This window comes from Ranitomeya imitator, chromosome 2, assembly GCF_032444005.1.
Source record: "Ranitomeya imitator isolate aRanImi1 chromosome 2, aRanImi1.pri, whole genome shotgun sequence".
Classification (NCBI taxonomy): Eukaryota; Metazoa; Chordata; class Amphibia; order Anura; family Dendrobatidae; genus Ranitomeya; species Ranitomeya imitator.
Window position 1 is genome coordinate 392248948 of NC_091283.1, and position 20136 is coordinate 392269083.

The window sequence follows — 20136 nt, forward strand, 5'->3', positions numbered from 1 at the left end:
CAGATTTTCCGCGGATTTCCAGTGTTTTTTGTGCGGATTTCACCTGCGGATTCCTATTGAGGAACAGGTGTAAAACGCTGCGGAATCCGCACAAAGAATTGACATGCTGCGGAAAATACAACGCAGCGTTTCCGCGCGGTATTTTCCGCACCATGGGCACAGCGGATTTGGTTTCCATAGGTTTACATGGTACTGTACACCTGATGGAACACTGCTGCGAATCCGCAGCGGCCAATCCACTGCGGATCCGCAGCCAAATCCGCTCCGTGTGCACATGGCCTAATTCTAAAGGTATGTGCACACGCTGCGGATCCGCAGCAGTTTCCCATGAGTTTACAGTTCAATGTAAACATATGGGAAACAAAAATCGCTGTACACATGCTGCGGAAAAACTGCACGGAAACGCAGCGGTTTACATTCTGCAGCATGTCACTTCTTTGTGCGGATTCCGCAGCGGTTTTACAACTGCTCAAATAGAAAATCGCAGTTGTAAAACCGCAGTGAAATGCGCAGAAAAAACGCGGTAAATCCGCCATAAATCCGCAGCGGTTTAGCACTGCGGATTTATCAAATCCGCAGCTGAAAAATCCGCAGAGGACCAGAATACGTGTGCACATACCGAAACCCTACCCCTAGCCCTACCCCTAGCCCTAACCCTAGCCCTAACCCTACCCCTAACCCTACCCCTAACCCTACCCCTAACCCTATTCTAACATTAGTGGAAAAAAAACATTCTTTATTTTTTTATTGTCCCTACCTATGGGGGTGACAAAGGGGGGGGGTCATTTATTATTTTTTTTTATTTTGATCACTGAGATAGATTATATCTCAGTGATCAAAATGCACTTTGGAACGAATCTGCCGGCCGGCAGATTCGGCGGGCGCACTGCGCATGCGCCCGCCATTTTGGAAGATGGCGGCGCCCGGGGAGAAGAAGGATCGGTAAGTATGATGGGGTGGGGGGGGAGCACGGGGGGGGGGGGTGGAACGGAGCACGGGGGGTAGAACGGAGCACGGTTGGTGGAACGGAGCACGGGGGTGGAACGGAGCACGGAGGGGTGGAACGGAGCACGGAGGGGGGTGGATGGGAGTGCAGGGGGGGTGATTGAAGCACGAGCGGACAAGAGCACGGGGGGGAGCGGAGCACAGGACGGAGGGGAGCCGGAGCAGTGTACCGGGCAGATCGGGGGGCGATGGGTGGGGTGGGGGCACATTATTATTTCCAGCCAATGCCGATGATATTGCAGCATCGGCCATGGCTGGATTGTAATATTTCACCAGTTATAATAGGTGAAATATTACAAATCGCTCTGATTGGCAGTTTCACTTTCAACAGCCAATCAGAGCGATCGTAGCCACGAGGGGGTGAAGCCACCCCCCCTGGGCTAAACTACCACTCCCCCTGTCCCTGCAGATCGGGTGAAATGGGAGTTAACCCTTTCACCCGATCTGCAGGGACGCGATCTTTCCATGACGCCACATAGGCGTCATGGGTCGGATTGGCACCGACTTTCATGATGCCTACGTGGCGTCAAAGGTCGGGAAGGGGTTAAAGGGAAGGTGCCATCAAAAAAAAATTTTTTTCAGAAATTGTAAAAATGTAAAGAATTAATGATTACATTTTCTTTAAACATATTATCATTTGTTTAGAATTTAGTAAAATATGAAAAATAATTTGAAAAGTTTTGGAATTTCCACTTTTCAACACTAGGGGGAGCAGCTGCTGAAATTTCAGAAAAACCTAGTGTACAAATAGCTCACATTACAGCACTGCAGTAATTATGGGCGGAGTCTGCTGACGTGTGTGATGTCTCTTCTCCTCCCCTTCTGGGTGTTTGCTAAGGGATTAGAGAGGATGATATTCAGGAACCCAGTGAGCAGCCATTTTGTTGGTGACTGCAGAGTATGGCTGCCGTCACACTATCAGTATTTGGTCAGTATTTTACCTCAGTATTTGTAAGCCAAAACCAGGAGTGGAACAATTAGAGGAAAAGTATAATAGAAACAGGTCACCACTTCTGTATTTATCACCCACTCCTGGTTTTGGCTTACAAATACTGAGGTAAAATACTGACCAAATACTGATAGTGGACGGCAGCCTTAGGCTACTTTCACACTAGCGTTGTTGGCTGTACGTTGCAATGCGTCATTCAGAAGAAAAAACGCATCCTGCAAAGTTGTCTGCAGGATGCGTTTTTTCCCCATAGACTAACATTACCGACGCATTGCCACACGTCGTAACTGTCGTGCGACGGGTGCATCATGTTTTGGTGGACCGCCGCCACAAAAAAAGTTACATGTAACGTTTGTGCATCGAGTCCACCATTTTCGACCGCACATACACGGCCGAAACTCCACCCCATCCTCCCCAGACCTTACAATGGGGCAGCGGAAGCGTCATAAGACTGCTTCCGCTGCCCACGTCGGACATTTCTTTCACAGCATGCGTCGGTACGACGCACTGCGACGGGCCCGTACCGATGCTAGTGTGAAAGCAGCCTTATACTGACAAGTAGACAGTCACCGAGGATGGCAGGCAGCAAGGATTCTGGGAGATATGTGGTGGAGGGAGCAGGGTGACAGCAGCACAGAGAATTTCAGGAGAGCAGTGTGCTGGTCTATGGGGGCCCCCTGTTCGGTGTGCGGAGCAGCCAGGGATTGTACATAGAGCACTGTCTTTTATACACATGGATGGACCATCTGCTTGTTTGCTCCACAGAAATCCAGGAAACATTTCTGCGGATTGATGGCCTGGTCTGATCCAGACTTTGCATGCAGACCCCATTCCCCTCCTCAGATCCTGTCTTCCCCATCCTGTCCTGGCGATGTGTGAAAGCGAGGTGACAGGCGCAGTCTGGGGTGACGCTGGGAAGGAAATGTAGCCATATAGTAACGATAAAAATGAGACGCTTCTCTTCAGCTGCCTCACCAGCCCTGACTGCACCTAACTGGAGGTCATGCTGCCCCCTCTATTACCCCAGACCCGCGTGCAGGTGCTCAGCCAGAACCACCATAGAATGGGTCCGCTTTCTGAAGATAATACTGCCATAGTGTTCTCACATAATACCGCCATATAGATCACACATAATACTGCCATAGTGTTCTCACATAATACCGCCATATAGATCACACATAATACTGCCATAGTGTTCTCACATAATACCGCCATATAGATCACACATAATACTGCCATAGTGTTCTCACATAATACCGCCATATAGATCACACATAATACTGCCATAGTGTTCTCACATAATACCGCCATATAGATCACACATAATGCTGCCAGTGTTCTCACATAATACCGCCATATAGATCACACACAATACCACCATATAATTCTCACAATACTGATCAAGCATAATACCACCATACAGATCACATAATACCATCATATAGATCTCACATAATGCCATAATACAGCATGACGCCCGCAGCTCCTGTTATCGCACGCATTGAGTTGTGTGTGCAATGGGGAAAGATATGCAGGGGGGAGAGGAGTGCATAGAAGTGGATTAGATACACGGTTCACCAGACAGTATCACACAGGAGAGGATTAGATACACGGCTCACCAGACAGTATCACACAGGAGAGGATTAGATACACGGCTCAGCAGTCAGTATTCCACAGGATTAGATACACAGGTCAGCACAAGATAGGATTAGATACACGGCTCAGCAGACACTATCACACAGGAGAGGATTAGATACACGGCTCACCAGACAGTATCACACAGGAGAGGATTAGATACACGGCTCAGCAGTCAGTATTCCACAGGATTAGATACACAGGTCAGCACAGGATAGGATTAGATACACGGCTCAGCAGACACTATCACACAGGAGAGGATTAGATACACGGCTCACCAGACAGTATCACACAGGAGAGGATTAGATACACGGCTCAGCAGTCAGTATTCCACAGGATTAGATACACAGGTCAGCACAGGATAGGATTAGATACACGGCTCAGCAGACACTATCACACAGGAGAGGATTAGATACACGGCTCACCAGACAGTATCACACAGGAGAGGATTAGATACACGGCTCAGCAGTCAGTATTCCACAGGATTAGATACACAGGTCAGCACAGGATAGGATTAGATACACGGCTCAGCAGACACTATCACACAGGAGAGGATTAGATACACGGCTCAGCAGTCAGTATTCCACAGGATTAGATACACAGGTCAGCACAGGATAGGATTAGATACACGGCTCAGCAGACACTATCACACAGGAGAGGATTAGATACTTGGCTCAGCACAGTATAGTGAGAGATGCAGGGTCTGATGTCCTGTGAGGAGCTGCAGTGAGGTCGGAGCAGCACAGAGCCTCCCCCATCCCCCTCTGTTACCTCTCTGCAGCTCCTGATAAGAGAACATCAGACCGCAGCACTTCACCCTCTCTAGCGATTCTAGAGATTCAGCCACACACCAGGCAGCAGAGGACAGGGAACGGCTGCTGAGTGTGAGGGGAGACAGATGGAGCTGCCCCTCCAACAGCGCAGCTCTCAGTCACAGTGGAGCTCACAGGTACACTCCACTGTAGACTGAAGCAAGATGGCGCCGATCTCCTGCCTCTGCTGTGATGTGGAGACAGCCCAGGGGGCGTGGCCACATCAGAGCAGAGAGAAGCTTATAATGCATTACTAGCTATGGGGTCGCCTTCCGACTACAGATCTCTATGTCCAGGGCTGCCGTATGTGAAGACTGTAAGTGTCGTGCAGCTATACTTACAGTCCTGAAAATGAAAATGGCGGCGCCCAGTGGCAGAAAAAAAAATGAATAAAAAAAAAATACTGTGCACTTGAAAATAACTTATAAAAATAAGGAATTAAAGAGGTTTTTTTTTTTTTTACAATATTAAAACGCGGCACCTTCCCTTTAATGAGCAGTGATACCTGATTGACCGGCCACAGGAGCTTCTGGCACCGGAACAAGATGCTGCGAGGGTGCGTAGGGTAAGTAGAATGTTGTTTTTTGTTTTTTTTATGCTTTTCTCATGGGGTCCATGCATACAAGGATAGGGATGAGGAGCCATGCAGACAAGGATGGTGATGAGCCATGCAGACAAGGATGGTGATAAGGAGACATGCAGACAAGGATGGGAATGAGGAGCCACGCAGACAAGGATGTGGATGAGGGGACAATGCATACCTGGCTTATACTCGAGTCAATAAGTTTTCTTAGTTTTTCATGGCAAAATTAGGTGCCTTGGCGTATACTTAGGTCGGCTTATACACGAGTATATACGGTAATTATTTCTGCCCTGACACATATCCCCTGTTCTGTTTTCTCGATTTATGCAGCGCCTTTCTGGGACATTCATGTTTACTGTGATTACAATTTTCTGTAGTTTATATTAATGTTCTATTATCTGTTACTGACGTTCCTGGTTCTGCCGTCCCGATCTCTGTGGATGTTCCCTGCACTTTATAACGTTTATATTTTTTTTTCATTGAATATTTATTTAACAAAGAGTCAGTTAATTTAGATTTTCTTTTTAGATAATGTCTGTGTTTTTGGTGCTGGATTGGAGATGATCTGTGATACATCTCTGTTATCGGATTGTGTGTTATACTGGAGCCATGACTGGATGTAGTGATCATGTGAAGCCGGTAACAGCTCCGAAGATATCTTACATGGGATCTTTATGATGTTACATCGTCATCTTCTCCCCATTCAGGTCCCTACAATATTGGATCCTCCTGTATAAGAGAATTCTCCTGAGTGACCCCACAAGGATGGATAGGGACAGGGACAAGATGGCGGAGAGGATATTACACCTCACCCTAGAGATCCTCTTCCGGCTTACTGGAGAGGTGAGAGATTCTGATGACGTCACATTACATCATTCTTATCTATGGGAATAACAGATGGACAGAACTGGAGAGGTGAGGACGCTGTAAATGTCTGTAGTGAGGTTTATTAATGTGTCTCTCCATAACCAGGATTACACAGTTGTGAAGAAGACCTATAGTGAGCGCTGTCAGGCCCCCGTGTCTGAGGGATGGGGAAGACCCCTGAGCCCAATCACGGGGCCTCCACCTCACCCCCTGATACATGAGGACATCAATGACCAGAAGATCCTAGAACTCACCTACAAGATGATTGAGCTGCTGACTGGAGAGGTGACACTGCTGGGAATGCTGGGACATTATACAGTAACACTATGGAGGGATCGGGGATGACGGTATCATTGTATTTATCAGGTTCCTATAAGGTGTCAGGATGTCGCCGTCTATTTCTCCATGGAGGAGTGGGAGTATTTAGAAGGACACAAAGATCTGTACAATGATGTCATGATGGAGGTTCCCCAGCCCCTCACATCACCAGGTAGTAGACGGGACTACATGCACAGGCTTATAATTATCTGTATGTAAAGAATGAATTCAGTCCCTGTATGTGTTTCCTCTAGTTCTATCCAGTGAGAGGACAACACCAGAGAGATGTCCCAGTCCTCTTCTTCCACAGGACTGTAAACAAGAAGATTCCAATGTCCCTCAGGATCATCAGGTAGATGGAGAGAAAGTATCATAAGATATTCCCTATGAGTTGTGGACGGCTGTGAAGGTCTTGTGTTCAGTCTTGTTTCGTCCACCAGTATAAGGGAAGAGTCAGATGTATAAATCAGACAGACCAGTGGCTCTCAAGTCCAGAACATGACAGCATGTATTTCTATGCATCTGTTACGCTTGGGCCTCACACCTAATATCATGCCTCAAGTGCAAAACAATGAGCAATAGCACAACCTCACTCTACAGCCCTCCATATAGGAATCATGCACACAACTACAGTCTAATGTGTAAACAGCAGACCACCTAGGAACATCTCCCAAGACTACACACCCACACACCCCTGCAGGGCTGACCCTCTGTAACTCTCCACTGCCCAGCTGCCTACAGTCCGTAATTATCACATAAGTGACTACAATAAACCATAGCATTAACCATATAGTTAAGTACTATTCATCAGTGTCCTGAAATTACGGTATATTCTGAGTCATCACAAATATACCTTTGTCATACAGCAATTCTGTTAGGTGCCAGGATCTTCGATTCGTTTACGCCAGGAGTATGGCAGTGAGTTATCCTTGTTTTCCGCCTTCACAGTCCTCAGATCTTGGCATGGTCCAGTATTCATGGGGAACAATCTCAGCAGCTTGTGCAATCTATAACAAGATTAATATCTGAGGTTCTGAAGGGCAGATAAGATCCTATGTGTTACTAGATATGTGTCTCTATTAATGTGGCCTATTCAGTGTATGTTTTATACCTGGTGGAGATGACAGGATAAAGCTGATCATAGACATTAGATTTTGTCTGGATCTTCCCAAATTTCTTCATCTGTCAGTGACTTTTACAATCGTTGTTTCAGGGTGAAAATCTGACTCATTATAATACTATAGAGACATGTGTGAGGGGCGATGAGCAGTTTAAGGAGGAGATTACTACAGATAACCACACAGGTAAGTAGTGACCACTAAATGCAGAGAAGTCACAGGTTATAATCAGTCACTGGCCTGTAGAGTAACTTTAGATGTTCGCAGTTTTTTTCAGATTTGTTCACATAAAACTTTTGATGTGGATATAGGGGCTAATTTCTTTTGGGGTTACCAAGGGCGATTCTTTTTTTTTTTTTTTTTTTAATACATATATATACAATTATACATTGTGCTAACAACTATCTCTCAGGTAGTTGCTTCCTACCTGCCTTTTGTGCCTGCTGCTGATTTCTACAGATACAGACTAGTCACAGGCCACTCATAATGGTGATTTAGATTCTCTTCCACTCTGCTCTGTTGATGGGGGGTGACTGCTGATGTTCTGCTGATTGATAGTTTAACTGTGGGAGGCCGACTGTCAATTACCGTGATACCAGAAGCCATCCCTTGTCAATAGAGAAACCCGGTAGAAGAAAAGCTGCTCGCTGACTTGTAGCAGCTGAATCACTGGTCGGTGACCACTCTGACCTAATGTCAAGTACAACAGTCAGGTAATTGTTTCTGTTAACAAATACCTTCTTATTAAAGGGTCACCCCCCCTTTCCCCCCCCCCCCCCCCAGGCATTTGTAACTAAAAGAGCCACCTTGTGCAGCACTAATACTGCATTCTGACAAGGAGGTTCTTTTAGTTCTTGGTGCTGCAACTGCAGAAATAATTGATTTTGCAATTTGTCCGAATTACCTTGAAATAGTCCTGGGGGCAGGTCTACCCCCTAATGCAGACGCAACACCGCCATCACTCGTGCCCTTTTGGCGCCTGGCGCCGCCTCCTCAGCATTGTTTTCAACTGTCCCGGCACCTGCGCGGTTATCTTATGCCTTGGGCATGCGCAGTTAGCACTGCCCGTCTTCTGACATTATTTGATGTCATGTTGACTGCGCCTTTGCGGCTTCGCTGCCTGAGATCCCGCCCCGCAGTGTAAATAAATCAGAAGACAATGTGAGCTTTCCATCCAAGGATGTAGAACGTAGAAGTGCTTTAATATTCTTCCAAAAGAGGTGTACCTCCTTGAACCCAGCCCACCAGTGAGGTCAGCAAGGAGTTTCTAGGTGTTTGGCCAAAGCATAAAACCAAAATGCACATTTTGGGAGGCGTCAGACACTGGAGAGTCAGCTAGGCAACAGGCTGTGCTGCTGATCCATTGCTTTGGAAAGCCTCTCCTCTCTTTTTTCGAGACGTCATACCTGTGACTGAGAAAGTAAGTTTCATATTTTAATCCCTGTTATTTCTAACTGTTTGTACATATTGCATTTTGTCTCCTTTTTGTAATATCTTTTGTATTTTTGTAAACACTGCCGATATTTTCTTGAGTAAACTTATAAATTTACTAGTTACGTTCTTTTTGCTGTATGATTGAACCGACACATACTCCTTGCAAAATCCCGCTACCTTGGGTTGGTTCCTGATCTGATACAGGCTTTGGTATCAAACGAGGTATTTGGTGTCAACGTAACGTCAGGGTGTTGTTGGGAACCCTGGCAGTAATGGATCGGAGATTTATGTGCGTATACCTGCCTGGCATTGGTGATACACATACCGCCCTCACTGCAGAATGCCAGATAGCCAGTACATGACAAGGCAGCCTTTCCGACGACTACTTATCCTAGTTGCAGTTCCCTGACTGACCTGAGGGTAATGGGGGCACCAGAGAGTAAATTTTGGCAGATGCTCCCCACCCCCTAGAAAGGGATGCAGGCTGTTATGACCTGGTGGTAAGGACAATAATGGACCTGGTGGTTAAGAGCACACGGAATGACCTGATAGTTACTAATAATATAGGACGAGCTCTGAGACGTGGGAACTCTGCTGACCGCAATCCCTAATCCTATCACACAGACTAGAAATAGCCGTGGATTGCTCCTAACGCTCCCTATGCAACTCGACACAGCCTAAGAAACTAGCTAGCCCTAGAGATAGAAAAATAAAGCCTACCTTGCCTCAGAGAAATTCCCCAAAGGAAAAGGCAGCCCCCCACATATAATGACTGTGAGTAAAGATGAAAATTACAAACACAGAGATGAAATAGATTTAGCAAAGTGAGGCCCGACTTACTGAACAGACAGAGGATAGGAAAGGTAACTTTGCGGTCAGCACAAAAAACTACAAAAAGACCACGCAGAGGGCGCAAAAAGACCCTCCGCACCGACTCACGGTGCGGAGGCGCTCCCTCTGCATCCCAGAGCTTCCATGAAGCAAGACAAAAAAACAAAATAGCAGGCTGGACAGAAAAATAGCAAACCAGAGAAAAACAAGCAGGAACTTAGCTTCTGCTGGGAAGACAAGTCACAAGAACGATCCAGGAGAGAACTAGACCAATACTGGAACATTGACAGGTGGCATGGAGCAATGATCTAAGTGGAGTTAAATAGAGCAGCCAGCTAATGAATTAACCTCGTCACCTGTGGAAGGAAACTCAGAAGCAACAGCTCCACTCACAACCACCAGAGGAAGCCCACGGACAGAACCAGCCGAAGTACCATTCATGACCACAGGAGGGAGCTTGACAACAGAATTCACAACAGCAGGCATGCTAGAGTATCGAAACACGTTTGTAGACCGTCTTAGGAATGGTTTTCCCCAAGACAGCAGGGAGGCACAGTGTGCATCGCAGTTCTAGACTTCCAACCCCAAGAACGTCAAGACGTCACTGCAAAAATATTAGCAGCAGCAGCAGTGTAAGTGGCATAAATAACTTATGTGAGTCATTTCACACATTTTTTTAGACCATCCCGTGCACTAGCACTATAAGTCTGACACGCTGTGACCGACCGACTGGACAGGATGGTGTCTTGAGCTCAATAATACCACCAGGGAGAATGTCGACCCTTTTGCATTTTGATCTTCAAAAAATGGAAGAGTGGCCTGAGCTTGTCCGTCTTGCTTTGGAGGTTTTGTCCCACCCGGCAGCCAGCGTTCTCTCAGAACGAGTGTTCAGCGCTGCTGGTGGTGTCCTGATGGATAAGCGCATCTGGCTGCCCCCTGAAAGTCTAGACTACCTAACTTTCATCAAAATGAACAAGTCATGGATCTCTAATGTCTTTTGCACTCCAGTCATAGACTGGGCAGACTAGGCAAGGGTGTCGTCTTTAGCGGCATGCATTGGTCTTGTGTTATTGCAGTCTGCTGTGGCCTTTGTGTCTGCGGTTGCTACTGCTGCTGATGTTGCAAACAATTTTTTTTAAATGTGGAGACTCCAAGTTGTCTCCATCTGGTGGATTGCCTGTTGTGGAAGGGGTGTTAGAGGCCTATTATACTGCTTCTACTCTGTGGAAATTGATGTCACTTTAGTGGTGCATGATAATTTTTTTAAATGTGGAGAATGCAAGTTGGGTCTCCTTCATGTGTATTGCCTGTAGCAGTAGGGCTCCCAGACTGACAGGCCTGCACTTACTGTCACTGAACTACCTGTGTTACTATGCTTCCATTTTTCTACCAATAGTATTCTATGAAACTGATGTATGTGACACCTCACTTTGGCAGGAAATAAAAAATAAATTGATGTAACTGTTGCATGAGGTATCGGGCTCTCAGCCAAGAAGGCTTACATCGCTCCCTTAACCACCAGGTCTTAATTGAAACTTCAATTCAAAGCTATAAATGCTTGCTAAGACCCTGATACCATACGCTTGGCCCATGGCATTATAAAGTAGTGTACTGTGGGGACAATTGATCAGTCAACTACCTGTGTTAATTTCCTAATATTTTTCTAGCAATAGTACTGTATGAAACTGATGATTGCGCCACCTGACTGTGGCAGGAGAAAAAAATTGAGCTGTTGCATGAGGTATGTGTGTATATGTTTGGTTTTGCATCCTACTGAATTTAATGGGGTTCAGGTACGTTCGCCGAACTGCTTGGTAAACATTGGGACATTCAGTGAGCCAAACCAAACTTTGGAAGGTTCTCTCATTTCTAATTAAGACTCTATAAACCATGACACAAGCAAAGGAAATAAAAGGCCTTTCAGTGAAGGCAAAACAACGTAAACAGTCCAAACAGCGGCTCTTTAGTGATAGCCTGGGTGGTTTTCTTACCTCCTTATAACGTGACTAGAATCTACTATGAAAATGGGTCTCTGTTCCAGTAAAGCAATTTTCAGCATTGTAGATTTTAGTGACATCTTCCATGTTGGCATAGGACATAGCCACAAAATACGGAGCTTCCACATGTAACATAGTTAGCAAAGCCGAAAAAAGAAATTTGACCATCCAATTCAGCCTATATTCCGAATATAGAATAAATCCCCAGAACTACGTCCTTCTAAAGAACCTAATAACTGTAAGATACAATATTGTTACGTACCAGGAAGACATCCAGGCTTCTCTTAAACCCCTCAACTGAGTTTGCCATCACCACCTCCTCAGGCAAGGAATTCCAGATTCTCATTGCTCTAACAGTAAAGAATCCTCTTCTATGATGGAGGAAAAACCTTCTCTCCTCCAGATGCAGATAATGTCCCCTTGTGACAGTCATATTCCTAACTATTCAACCTTTCTAGGGCTCTTGGACATCCCCCAGATGTGAATTGCAGCATTTAGAAGATAGAAGTGGGAGACCCCTGCTATACTCACCTCTCCGTATTGCATTGTAAGAGACCAGTGATCAATGATCAGACAAATAAAAATTGAAATCCCATACAGGGACTGGGTAAAAAAGTAAAAAAAAAAAAAAGTATTAAAAATGTTTTAAAACTATTAAAATAATAATCACAAAATAAGTAAAAAAAAATATTAAACCAATAAATACACTGCTCAAAAAATAAAGGGAACACTAAAATCCCACATCCTAGATACCACTGAATGAAATATTCCAGTTGTAAATCTTTATTCATTACATAGTGGAATGTGTTGAGAACAATAAAACCTAAAAATGATCAACGTAAATCACAACTAATATCCCACGGAGGTCTGGAGTTGAATGATGCTAAAAATCAAAGTGGAAAATGAAGTTACTGGCTGATCCAACTTCAGTGGAAATGCCTCAAGACAAAGAAATGATGCTCAGTAGTGTGTGTGTGGCCTCCACGTGCCTGTATGACCTCCCTACAATGCCTGGGCCTGATGAGGCGGCGGATGGTCTCCTGAGGGACCTCCTCTCATAGCCGGACTAAAACATCCGCCAACTTCTGGACAGTCTGTGGTGTAGCGTGACGTTGGTGGATGGTGCGAGAAATGATGTCCCAGATGTGTGCAATTGGATTCAGGTCTGGGGAACGGGCGGGCCAGTCCATAGCTTCAGTGCCTTCATCTTGCAGGAACTGCTGACACACCCCAGCCCCATGAGGTCTGGCATTGTCCTGTATTAGGACCAACCACACCAGCATATGGTCTCACAAGGGGTCTGAGGGTCTCATCTCAGTACCGAATGGCAGTCAGGCTACCTCTGGTGAGCACATGGAGGTCTGTACGGCCCTCCAAAGAAATTACACCCCACACCATTACTCACCCACTGCCAAACCAGTCATGCTGAAGGTTGTTGCAGGCAGCAGATCGTTTTCCACCGCGTCTCCAGACTCTGTCACGTCTGTCACATGTGCTCAGTGTGAACCTGCTTTCATCTGTGAAGAGCACAGGGTGCCAGTGGCAAATTTGCCAATCATGGTGTTTTGTGGCAAATGCCAAGCGTCCTGCACGATGTTGGGCTGTGAGCGCAGCCCCTATCTGTGGACATAGGGCACTCAGACCATCTTAATGGAGTCTGTTTCTAACCATTTGGGCAGACACATGCACATTTATGGCCTGCTGGATGTCATTTTGCAGGGCTCTGGCAGTGCTCCTCCTGTTCCTGTTTGCACAAAGGCTGATGTAGCAGTCCTGCTGCTGGGTTGTTGCCCTCCTACGTCTCCTGGTGTACTGGCCTGTCTCCTGGTAGCGCCTCCAGCCTCTGGACACTACGCTGACAGACACACAAACCTTCTTGCCACAGCTCACATTGATGTGCCATCCTGGATGAGCTGCACTACCTGAGCCAATTGTGTGGGTTGTAGAGTCCATCTCATGCTACCACGAGTGTGAAAGCACAACCAACATTCAAAAGTGACCAAAACATCAGCCAGAAAGCATTGGTACTGAGATGTGGTCTGTGGTCCCCACCTGCAGAACCACTACTTTATTGAGTGTGTCTTGATTATTGCCAATAATTTCCATCTGTTGTCTATTCCATTTGCACAGCAGCATGTGGAATTGATTGTCAGTGTTGCTTCCTAAGTGGACAGTTTGATTTCACAGAAGTCTGATTTACTTGGAGTTAGATTCTGTTGTTTGTGTTCCCTCGTCCGGAAAGAGCCAACCTATAAAACGGTCACACTTGTTCACACCGTAAAAAAAACAAACAAAAACAACCTTTGCTTTTTCATCATGCCGCCAAAGAAAAAGTAAAATAAAACGCGATCAAAAAGTGATATCAAAATTAAAATGGTAGCGATTAAAACATCATCTTGTCCCGCAAAAAAACAAGCTGCCATACAGCTCCAACAGCAGAAAAATAAAAGTTACAGCTTTCAGAATAAAACTATGCAAAACAATTATTTTTTCAATAAAATAGTTTTTGTTGTGAAAAAGCGGCAAAACGTAAAAAAAAAATATAAATGTGGTATCACTGTAATCGTACTGACTTGAAGAATAAAGCTGCCTTATTAATTTTACTACACACAGAATATCATTAAAAAAAATCCTGAATTCCTGGTGTTTGATCAATCTGTCTCCCAAAAATCAGAATATAAAGCGATCAAAAAATGTCATGTGCCCGAAAATCAGAATATAAAGCGATCAAAAAATGTCACGTGCCCGAAAATGGTACCAATAAAAATGTCAGCTCGACCCACAAAAAACAAGCCATCACATGACTGTCAGCCGAAATATGGAAAACTTATAGCTCTCAAAATATGGTGATGCAAAAACTTGTTTTTGCAATAAAAAGCTTTTTTTAGTGTGTGACATTAGACGGAACTCCCGGCTGAAGATTCCCTATAATGAGGCAGATGGGGACACTGTGGACGCCATAAGACCTGTGATCCGGCAGAGTCCGTCTGTCATACATAAAAGCGCAGTCAGCCAGTTTTATGCACCTCTGAAAAGGACACCGCTGAACAGAGTCCAGACGGAATCCAGAGTAAGGCTCAGAGAGAAAATATCCACGTTGAACATGCGAGATGGAACAGCTACAATGCAAATGACCCACAGATGAGTGGTGAACTCCCCAGTCTTGTAGAAACAAGAGAACAATGATAATACCAAAAACACATGGGCCACCTGCATAGCGAACAAGTCTGTAGGAACCTGTTCACACCACCAAAGAACTTGAAAACACAAAAGCGCACAGAGAGGTCAAAAAATACTCTGTTGTAAAAAAAAGTCACAGTAAATAAGCAAGTGCTAGTCAAAAAATAAAAAAATACAGGGTATTTAGTTAATACGTTTTTTTGCAAAAAAAGTATGTTAAGCTGCTCCACCAATCGCCAAGGTATACCCATAATAGAGCAGTCCTACCTAATGTATATAATCCCTATCTGATGTATTTAAAAACCTGATCATCTGTATAGTACCTGTATGAACAGGGCTCAGAGAGTGGCCCATGTGTTTTTGGTTTTATGATTATTCTCTTGTTTCTACAAGACTGGGTAGTTCACCACTCCTCTGTGGGTCATTTGCATTGTAGCTGTTCCATCTCGCATGTTCAACGTGGATATTTTCTCTCTGAGCCCCGTTCATACAGGTACTATACAGATGATCAGGTTTTTAAATACATCAGATAGGGATTATATACATTAGACAGGACTGCTCTATTATGGGTATACCTTGGCGATTGGTGGAGCAGCTTAACATACTTTTTTTGCAAAAAAACGTATTAACTAAATACCCTGTATTTTTTCATTTTTTGACTAGCACTTGCTTATTTACTGTGACTTTTTTACAACAGAGTATTTTTTAACCTCTCTGCGCTTTTGTGTTTTCAAGTTCTTTGGTGGTGTGAACAGGTTCCTACAGACTTGTTCGCTATGCAGGTGGCCCATGTGTTTTTGGTTTTATGGAATCCAGAGTAAGTTTACTGCCTCATTATAGTGAATGGAGGTTTCATCTATCACGTCACTCAGAGCTTTAGATAGTAACCCCAAAGTAAGTGCTCAACGTAGAGCACCAGATAAAGGTGATCCCAAATGTTATGTACAATGTTCCCAATAAAAGCTTCAACTCATTCCACAAAAAAAGCAAGTCCTCACTCAGGTCCGTCATCTGTTAACGGAAATATAGGGGGCTTCCATGTTACTGGTAGCACAAAGGCTCTGGAAAAACAAAATAGCTTCTCATCCGCCAAAAGAAAGTTTGCGCTCCCAAATTCAACTACCCCCCTCCCTTCTGAGCCCCACAGTGTACCTAAACCAAATAAATCATCAACATGTTTGGCAATTCTGTTGTGATGAGAGTCCACCTAATTTATGAGTGCATGTATCCAGAAGCACGGGCTGGGCATAACATACTGGTGACTGCAACGTACTGGTCACTACCGCGTACTGGTCACTACAACGGCAGTTTGCATTTTTCACTCACCAACATCCACTGCTGCCTGTTTCTGGAAAACACTTATGGAGTAAAAATCATCACTACACCTGTAGATAAATTCCCAAAGGGGTGTAATTTCCAAATTGGGGTCACTTGAGGAGGGGATTCTGCTTTTCTGGCATTTAGGGGCTCTTTATATAGAGTCGGGAAACTATTCTATAATAATTTGTTTTCCAAGAGTCAAATAGCGCTCCATCCCTCCAGAGTCTTGCTCTGTGGCTAAGCAGTACTGTACAGCCACATATGGGTAATTGCCAAGTTCAGAAGAAATTAAGTAACACATTTTGGCACCATTTTTTACACATTTCCCAGTGTGAAAATGTAAAATCTAGGGCTAAAACAATTTTTTTGTAGTAAAAACGTCATTATTTTTTCTTCACTGCCCTATGGTATCAAATTCTGTGACACACTTGTGGTGTCAATATGTCATGATCACTGCACCCCTAGTTGAACTCATTGAGAGATGTCGTTTTTAAAATGGGGTCACTTATGGGGGTTTCTGACATGGCCCCCTCAAACCAATGCAGCAAAACCTGCACTGTAATATGGCACTCCTTCCCTTTCATGCCCTGCCGTTCTCTCAGACAGTAGTTTTCCACCACATTCTGGGTATTGTCATACTCAGGAGAAATTGCACAACAAACTTTGGGGTCCATTTTTTCTTGCTACCCTTGTGAAAATAGTTAAGTGGGGGCTAAAATAACATTTTTGTGGTAAAAATGTTTTTTTTTTTATTTTGAAGGCTCAATATTATAAAAATTCTGTGAAGCTCTGGACTTTCAAGGTGCTCACCATACATCTAGATAAATTCCTTGAGGGGTCTAGTTTCCAAAATGTGGACACTTGTTGGGGGTTTACACTGTTTAGGCATGTCAGGGACTCTCCAAACGCAACATGGCATCAGTTATTGATTCCAGCCAGTCTTGCATTCCAATAGTCAAATGGCGCTCTTTGCAAGCTCTGCTGTTCGCCCAAACAGTAATGATTTAAGGGCATAAAAAAAATTTCACCAAATTTCCATTAACAAATAAACGCAAGTAATGTTAAAGAAATGTTACCACCATCATAAAGTACAATATATCACAAGAAAGCATTCTCAGAATCACCGGGATCCATTGAAGCATTCTAGAGTTATGACCTCAGAAAGTGACACTGGTTAGAATTGAAAAAAATTGCCCCGTCACGAAGGCAAAAACAGGCTCGGGCGCGAAAGGGTTAATATTTTTATTCCTATCAATTGACTATGCAAAAAGCCTACCGAATTGATATAAATATATCTATATCTCCATTAAATACATATACAGTGGGGGAAATAAGTACCGTATATACTCGAGTATAAGCTGAGATTTTCAGCCCACTTTTTTGGGCTGAAAGTCCCCCTCTCGGCTTATACTCGAGTCATACCCGGGGTCGGCAGGGGAGGGGGAGCGGGCGCTGTCTAGTAATACTCACCTACTCCTGGCGCGGTCCCTGGCTTCCCCGGCGCCGGCAGCAGCAGATTCTTCCTGTACTGAGCGGTCACATGGTACCGCTCATTACAGTAATGAATATGTGGCTCCACCTCCCATAGAGGTGGCGGCGCATATTCATTACTGTAATGAGCGGTAACGGTGACCGCTCAGTACAGGACGAAGCTGCGGTGTCGGGGAAGCAGGGACCTGCAGGGACCGTGCTAGGAGTAGGTGAGTATATCGGGGAGGGGAGCGCTGCGCGATAGTCACCTTTCCTCGTTCCGGCACCGCTCCATCTTCAGCAGTGGCGCTCAGGTCAGAGGGTGCGGTGACGTGGTTAGTGCGCGCTCTCTGCTGAACGTCAGTGCTGAAGATGGAGTGGCGCCGGAACGAGGAGCAGGTGACTATTGAAAGTGCCGGGGGCCTGAGCGATGGAGTGGTGAGTATGTGATTTATTTTTATCGCAGCAACAGCAAATGGGGCAAGTGTCTGTATGGAGTATCTATGGGGCCATAACATTTGTGCAGCACTATATGGGGCCATAACGTTTGTGCAGCACTATATGGGGCCATAACGTTTGTGCAGCACTGTTGATTTCTTCACTCCAAGCTGGTTGGCTATTGCAGATTCAGTCTTCCCAGCCTGGTGCAGGGCTACAATTTTGTTTCTGGTGTCCTTTGACAGCTCTTTGGTCTTCACCATAGTGGAGTTTGGAGTCAGACTGTTTGAGGGTGTGCACAGGTGTCTTTTTATACTGATAACAAGTTTAAATAGGTGCCATTACTACAGGTACTACAGGTTTCTGACCAAATACTTATTTATTCGGACTCCCATGACAGCACACGAGAGAGGGGATCCGCCCTTAAGGAACAGGAAACCTACCGATACAAAAGGGCGGCACCTCTCCCCATGCATCAGTTGGTTTCCTGTTCCTGAAGGGACTGGATGCCTATAGAATCTACATGAGTCCAGGCCGGCCGGACCGATTCTGGTGGTGAGGGGGTCTCCCACTTCAGCCGGTGCGGGTACCTGAGGTAGTCACGGTGGCCCTGGCAGGGCGGCACGGCGGTGACTAGGCAGCGAGGAGCGGTCGCCAGGGGGTGTCCGGTCTCCGGGGCCAGCATATGGTAAGTCGCCCTTCCCGTGTGCTATGGGTCTCTCTGTGCGGGGGGGCGGCAGCGTCTAGGGAGCGCCGATCGGAACGTAGCTGGCCGGCCTCGGCGTTCCACGATGGCTGCAGTGCTGACAGGAAGCGCTGTAAGCTGTGGTGACGTCGGGAGGCAGAGCCGGCGACGACTTCCGGGTCGGTGAGCTCCTGCGCATGCGCAGGGGCTCCAAGATGGCGGCGCCCACCGGAGATCATGCCGCAATCCCTCCTGAGCGTCGATTGATCCCCCACAGCTGCGGGAGGGCGGGAAAATTAAACAAGCAAGCTGGGCAAGGTGCGCTGACCGAAGGAGGGGCTTTATAAGGCGGCTCCAGCAGCGTCTTCCCGGGTTCTGGCTCCAATTTACTAAAGATGGAATCGGATCAGGATCAGCAGGTTGTGCTGCTGGAACAAGCATCCCAGAAACCCAAGGAGAAGGAACATGAAAAGAGGAGCGATGGTTCGGGCCGCAGAAGCTCCTCCAGACAGGGGTCTGGAGGGTCAGCCAAAAAGGATCCCCCTCGTGCTTCGGTATTTCTGGGTGTGAACAGCCACTGGTAAGTGATCTTCGAGAAAGTTCACTTAGTGACTAGTCTCCCCTCATATGTCTTATGCAGGGAAGGAAAAACGTCAGTAAGGCGAAGCATAGGGAATGTGCCATCTGCGGGGTTCCCTTGCCTGACTCACACCCTAAAAAACTATGTGACCCCTGTATCCAGCAGTCGGTGAGGTTCTGGAAGGAGGGGAGGGGGTATAGCATGTAGATTTTACACTCTAGTCTACCTTACTTATCCCCGTAGGTAGCCGAAGAATCCTCCTCTATTACGGCCAGTCTCAAAGAGATGATTAAAATGGAGGTTAAGGAGTCCTTTAAAAACCTTTCACAGTCAGGAGGTTCTAGGCAGAGAACTGAGTGGAGCAATGTCTCTACTTGGGTCACTCACATCTTGCATTCCAGCAGTTAAGTGGGCTCAGTTCCACACCAGGTCCCTACAAAAAGAAGTCCTGTTCCATGACAGAGCCTTAGGAGGCGCATTGAATGGGAAATTGACGTTGAGGCCGATAACATTGAATTCCCTTAGGTGGTGGCTAGATAAACGGAATTTATCAGCAGGGGTTCCCTGGATGGTAGATGTCACCCACGTGATAACCACAGATGCCAGCTCTTCAGGGTGGGGAGCCTATATGGGGGACATGGTGGTCCAGGGACAGTGGGAACCCTTCACAACATTCTCATCAAACCAAAGAGAGTTGTTGGCGGTTGAATTGGCTGTTAAAAAATTCCTCGTATATCTGCAGGGCCAGCACGTCAGAATTCTGTCGGACAACAGAGTGGCGGTCGCTTACATAAACCGGCAAGGGGGAACTCGTTCCGAAACTTTAATGCAGATCACGGGTCGGTTGTTCCAGGTGGCAGAGCTCAATTTTCTATCTTTGACAGCTCTTCACATCAAAGGAAAAGAAAATGTGG

General features: G+C 45.8%; 1 protein-coding gene across 1 annotated transcript in view; it reads left to right on the forward strand.

The window, feature by feature from the left end:
* Positions 1 to 20136, forward strand: part of LOC138667881 (zinc finger protein 585A-like) — a 115378-nt gene that overhangs the window by 76299 nt on the left and 18943 nt on the right. Inside the window, exons 9-13 of the mRNA XM_069755962.1 lie at positions 5692 to 5827; positions 5957 to 6136; positions 6218 to 6341; positions 6424 to 6521; positions 7383 to 7473. Coding sequence (XP_069612063.1) covers positions 5692 to 5827; positions 5957 to 6136; positions 6218 to 6341; positions 6424 to 6521; positions 7383 to 7473 — 629 coding nt within the window. The remainder of the gene's footprint in view (positions 1 to 5691; positions 5828 to 5956; positions 6137 to 6217; positions 6342 to 6423; positions 6522 to 7382; positions 7474 to 20136) is intronic.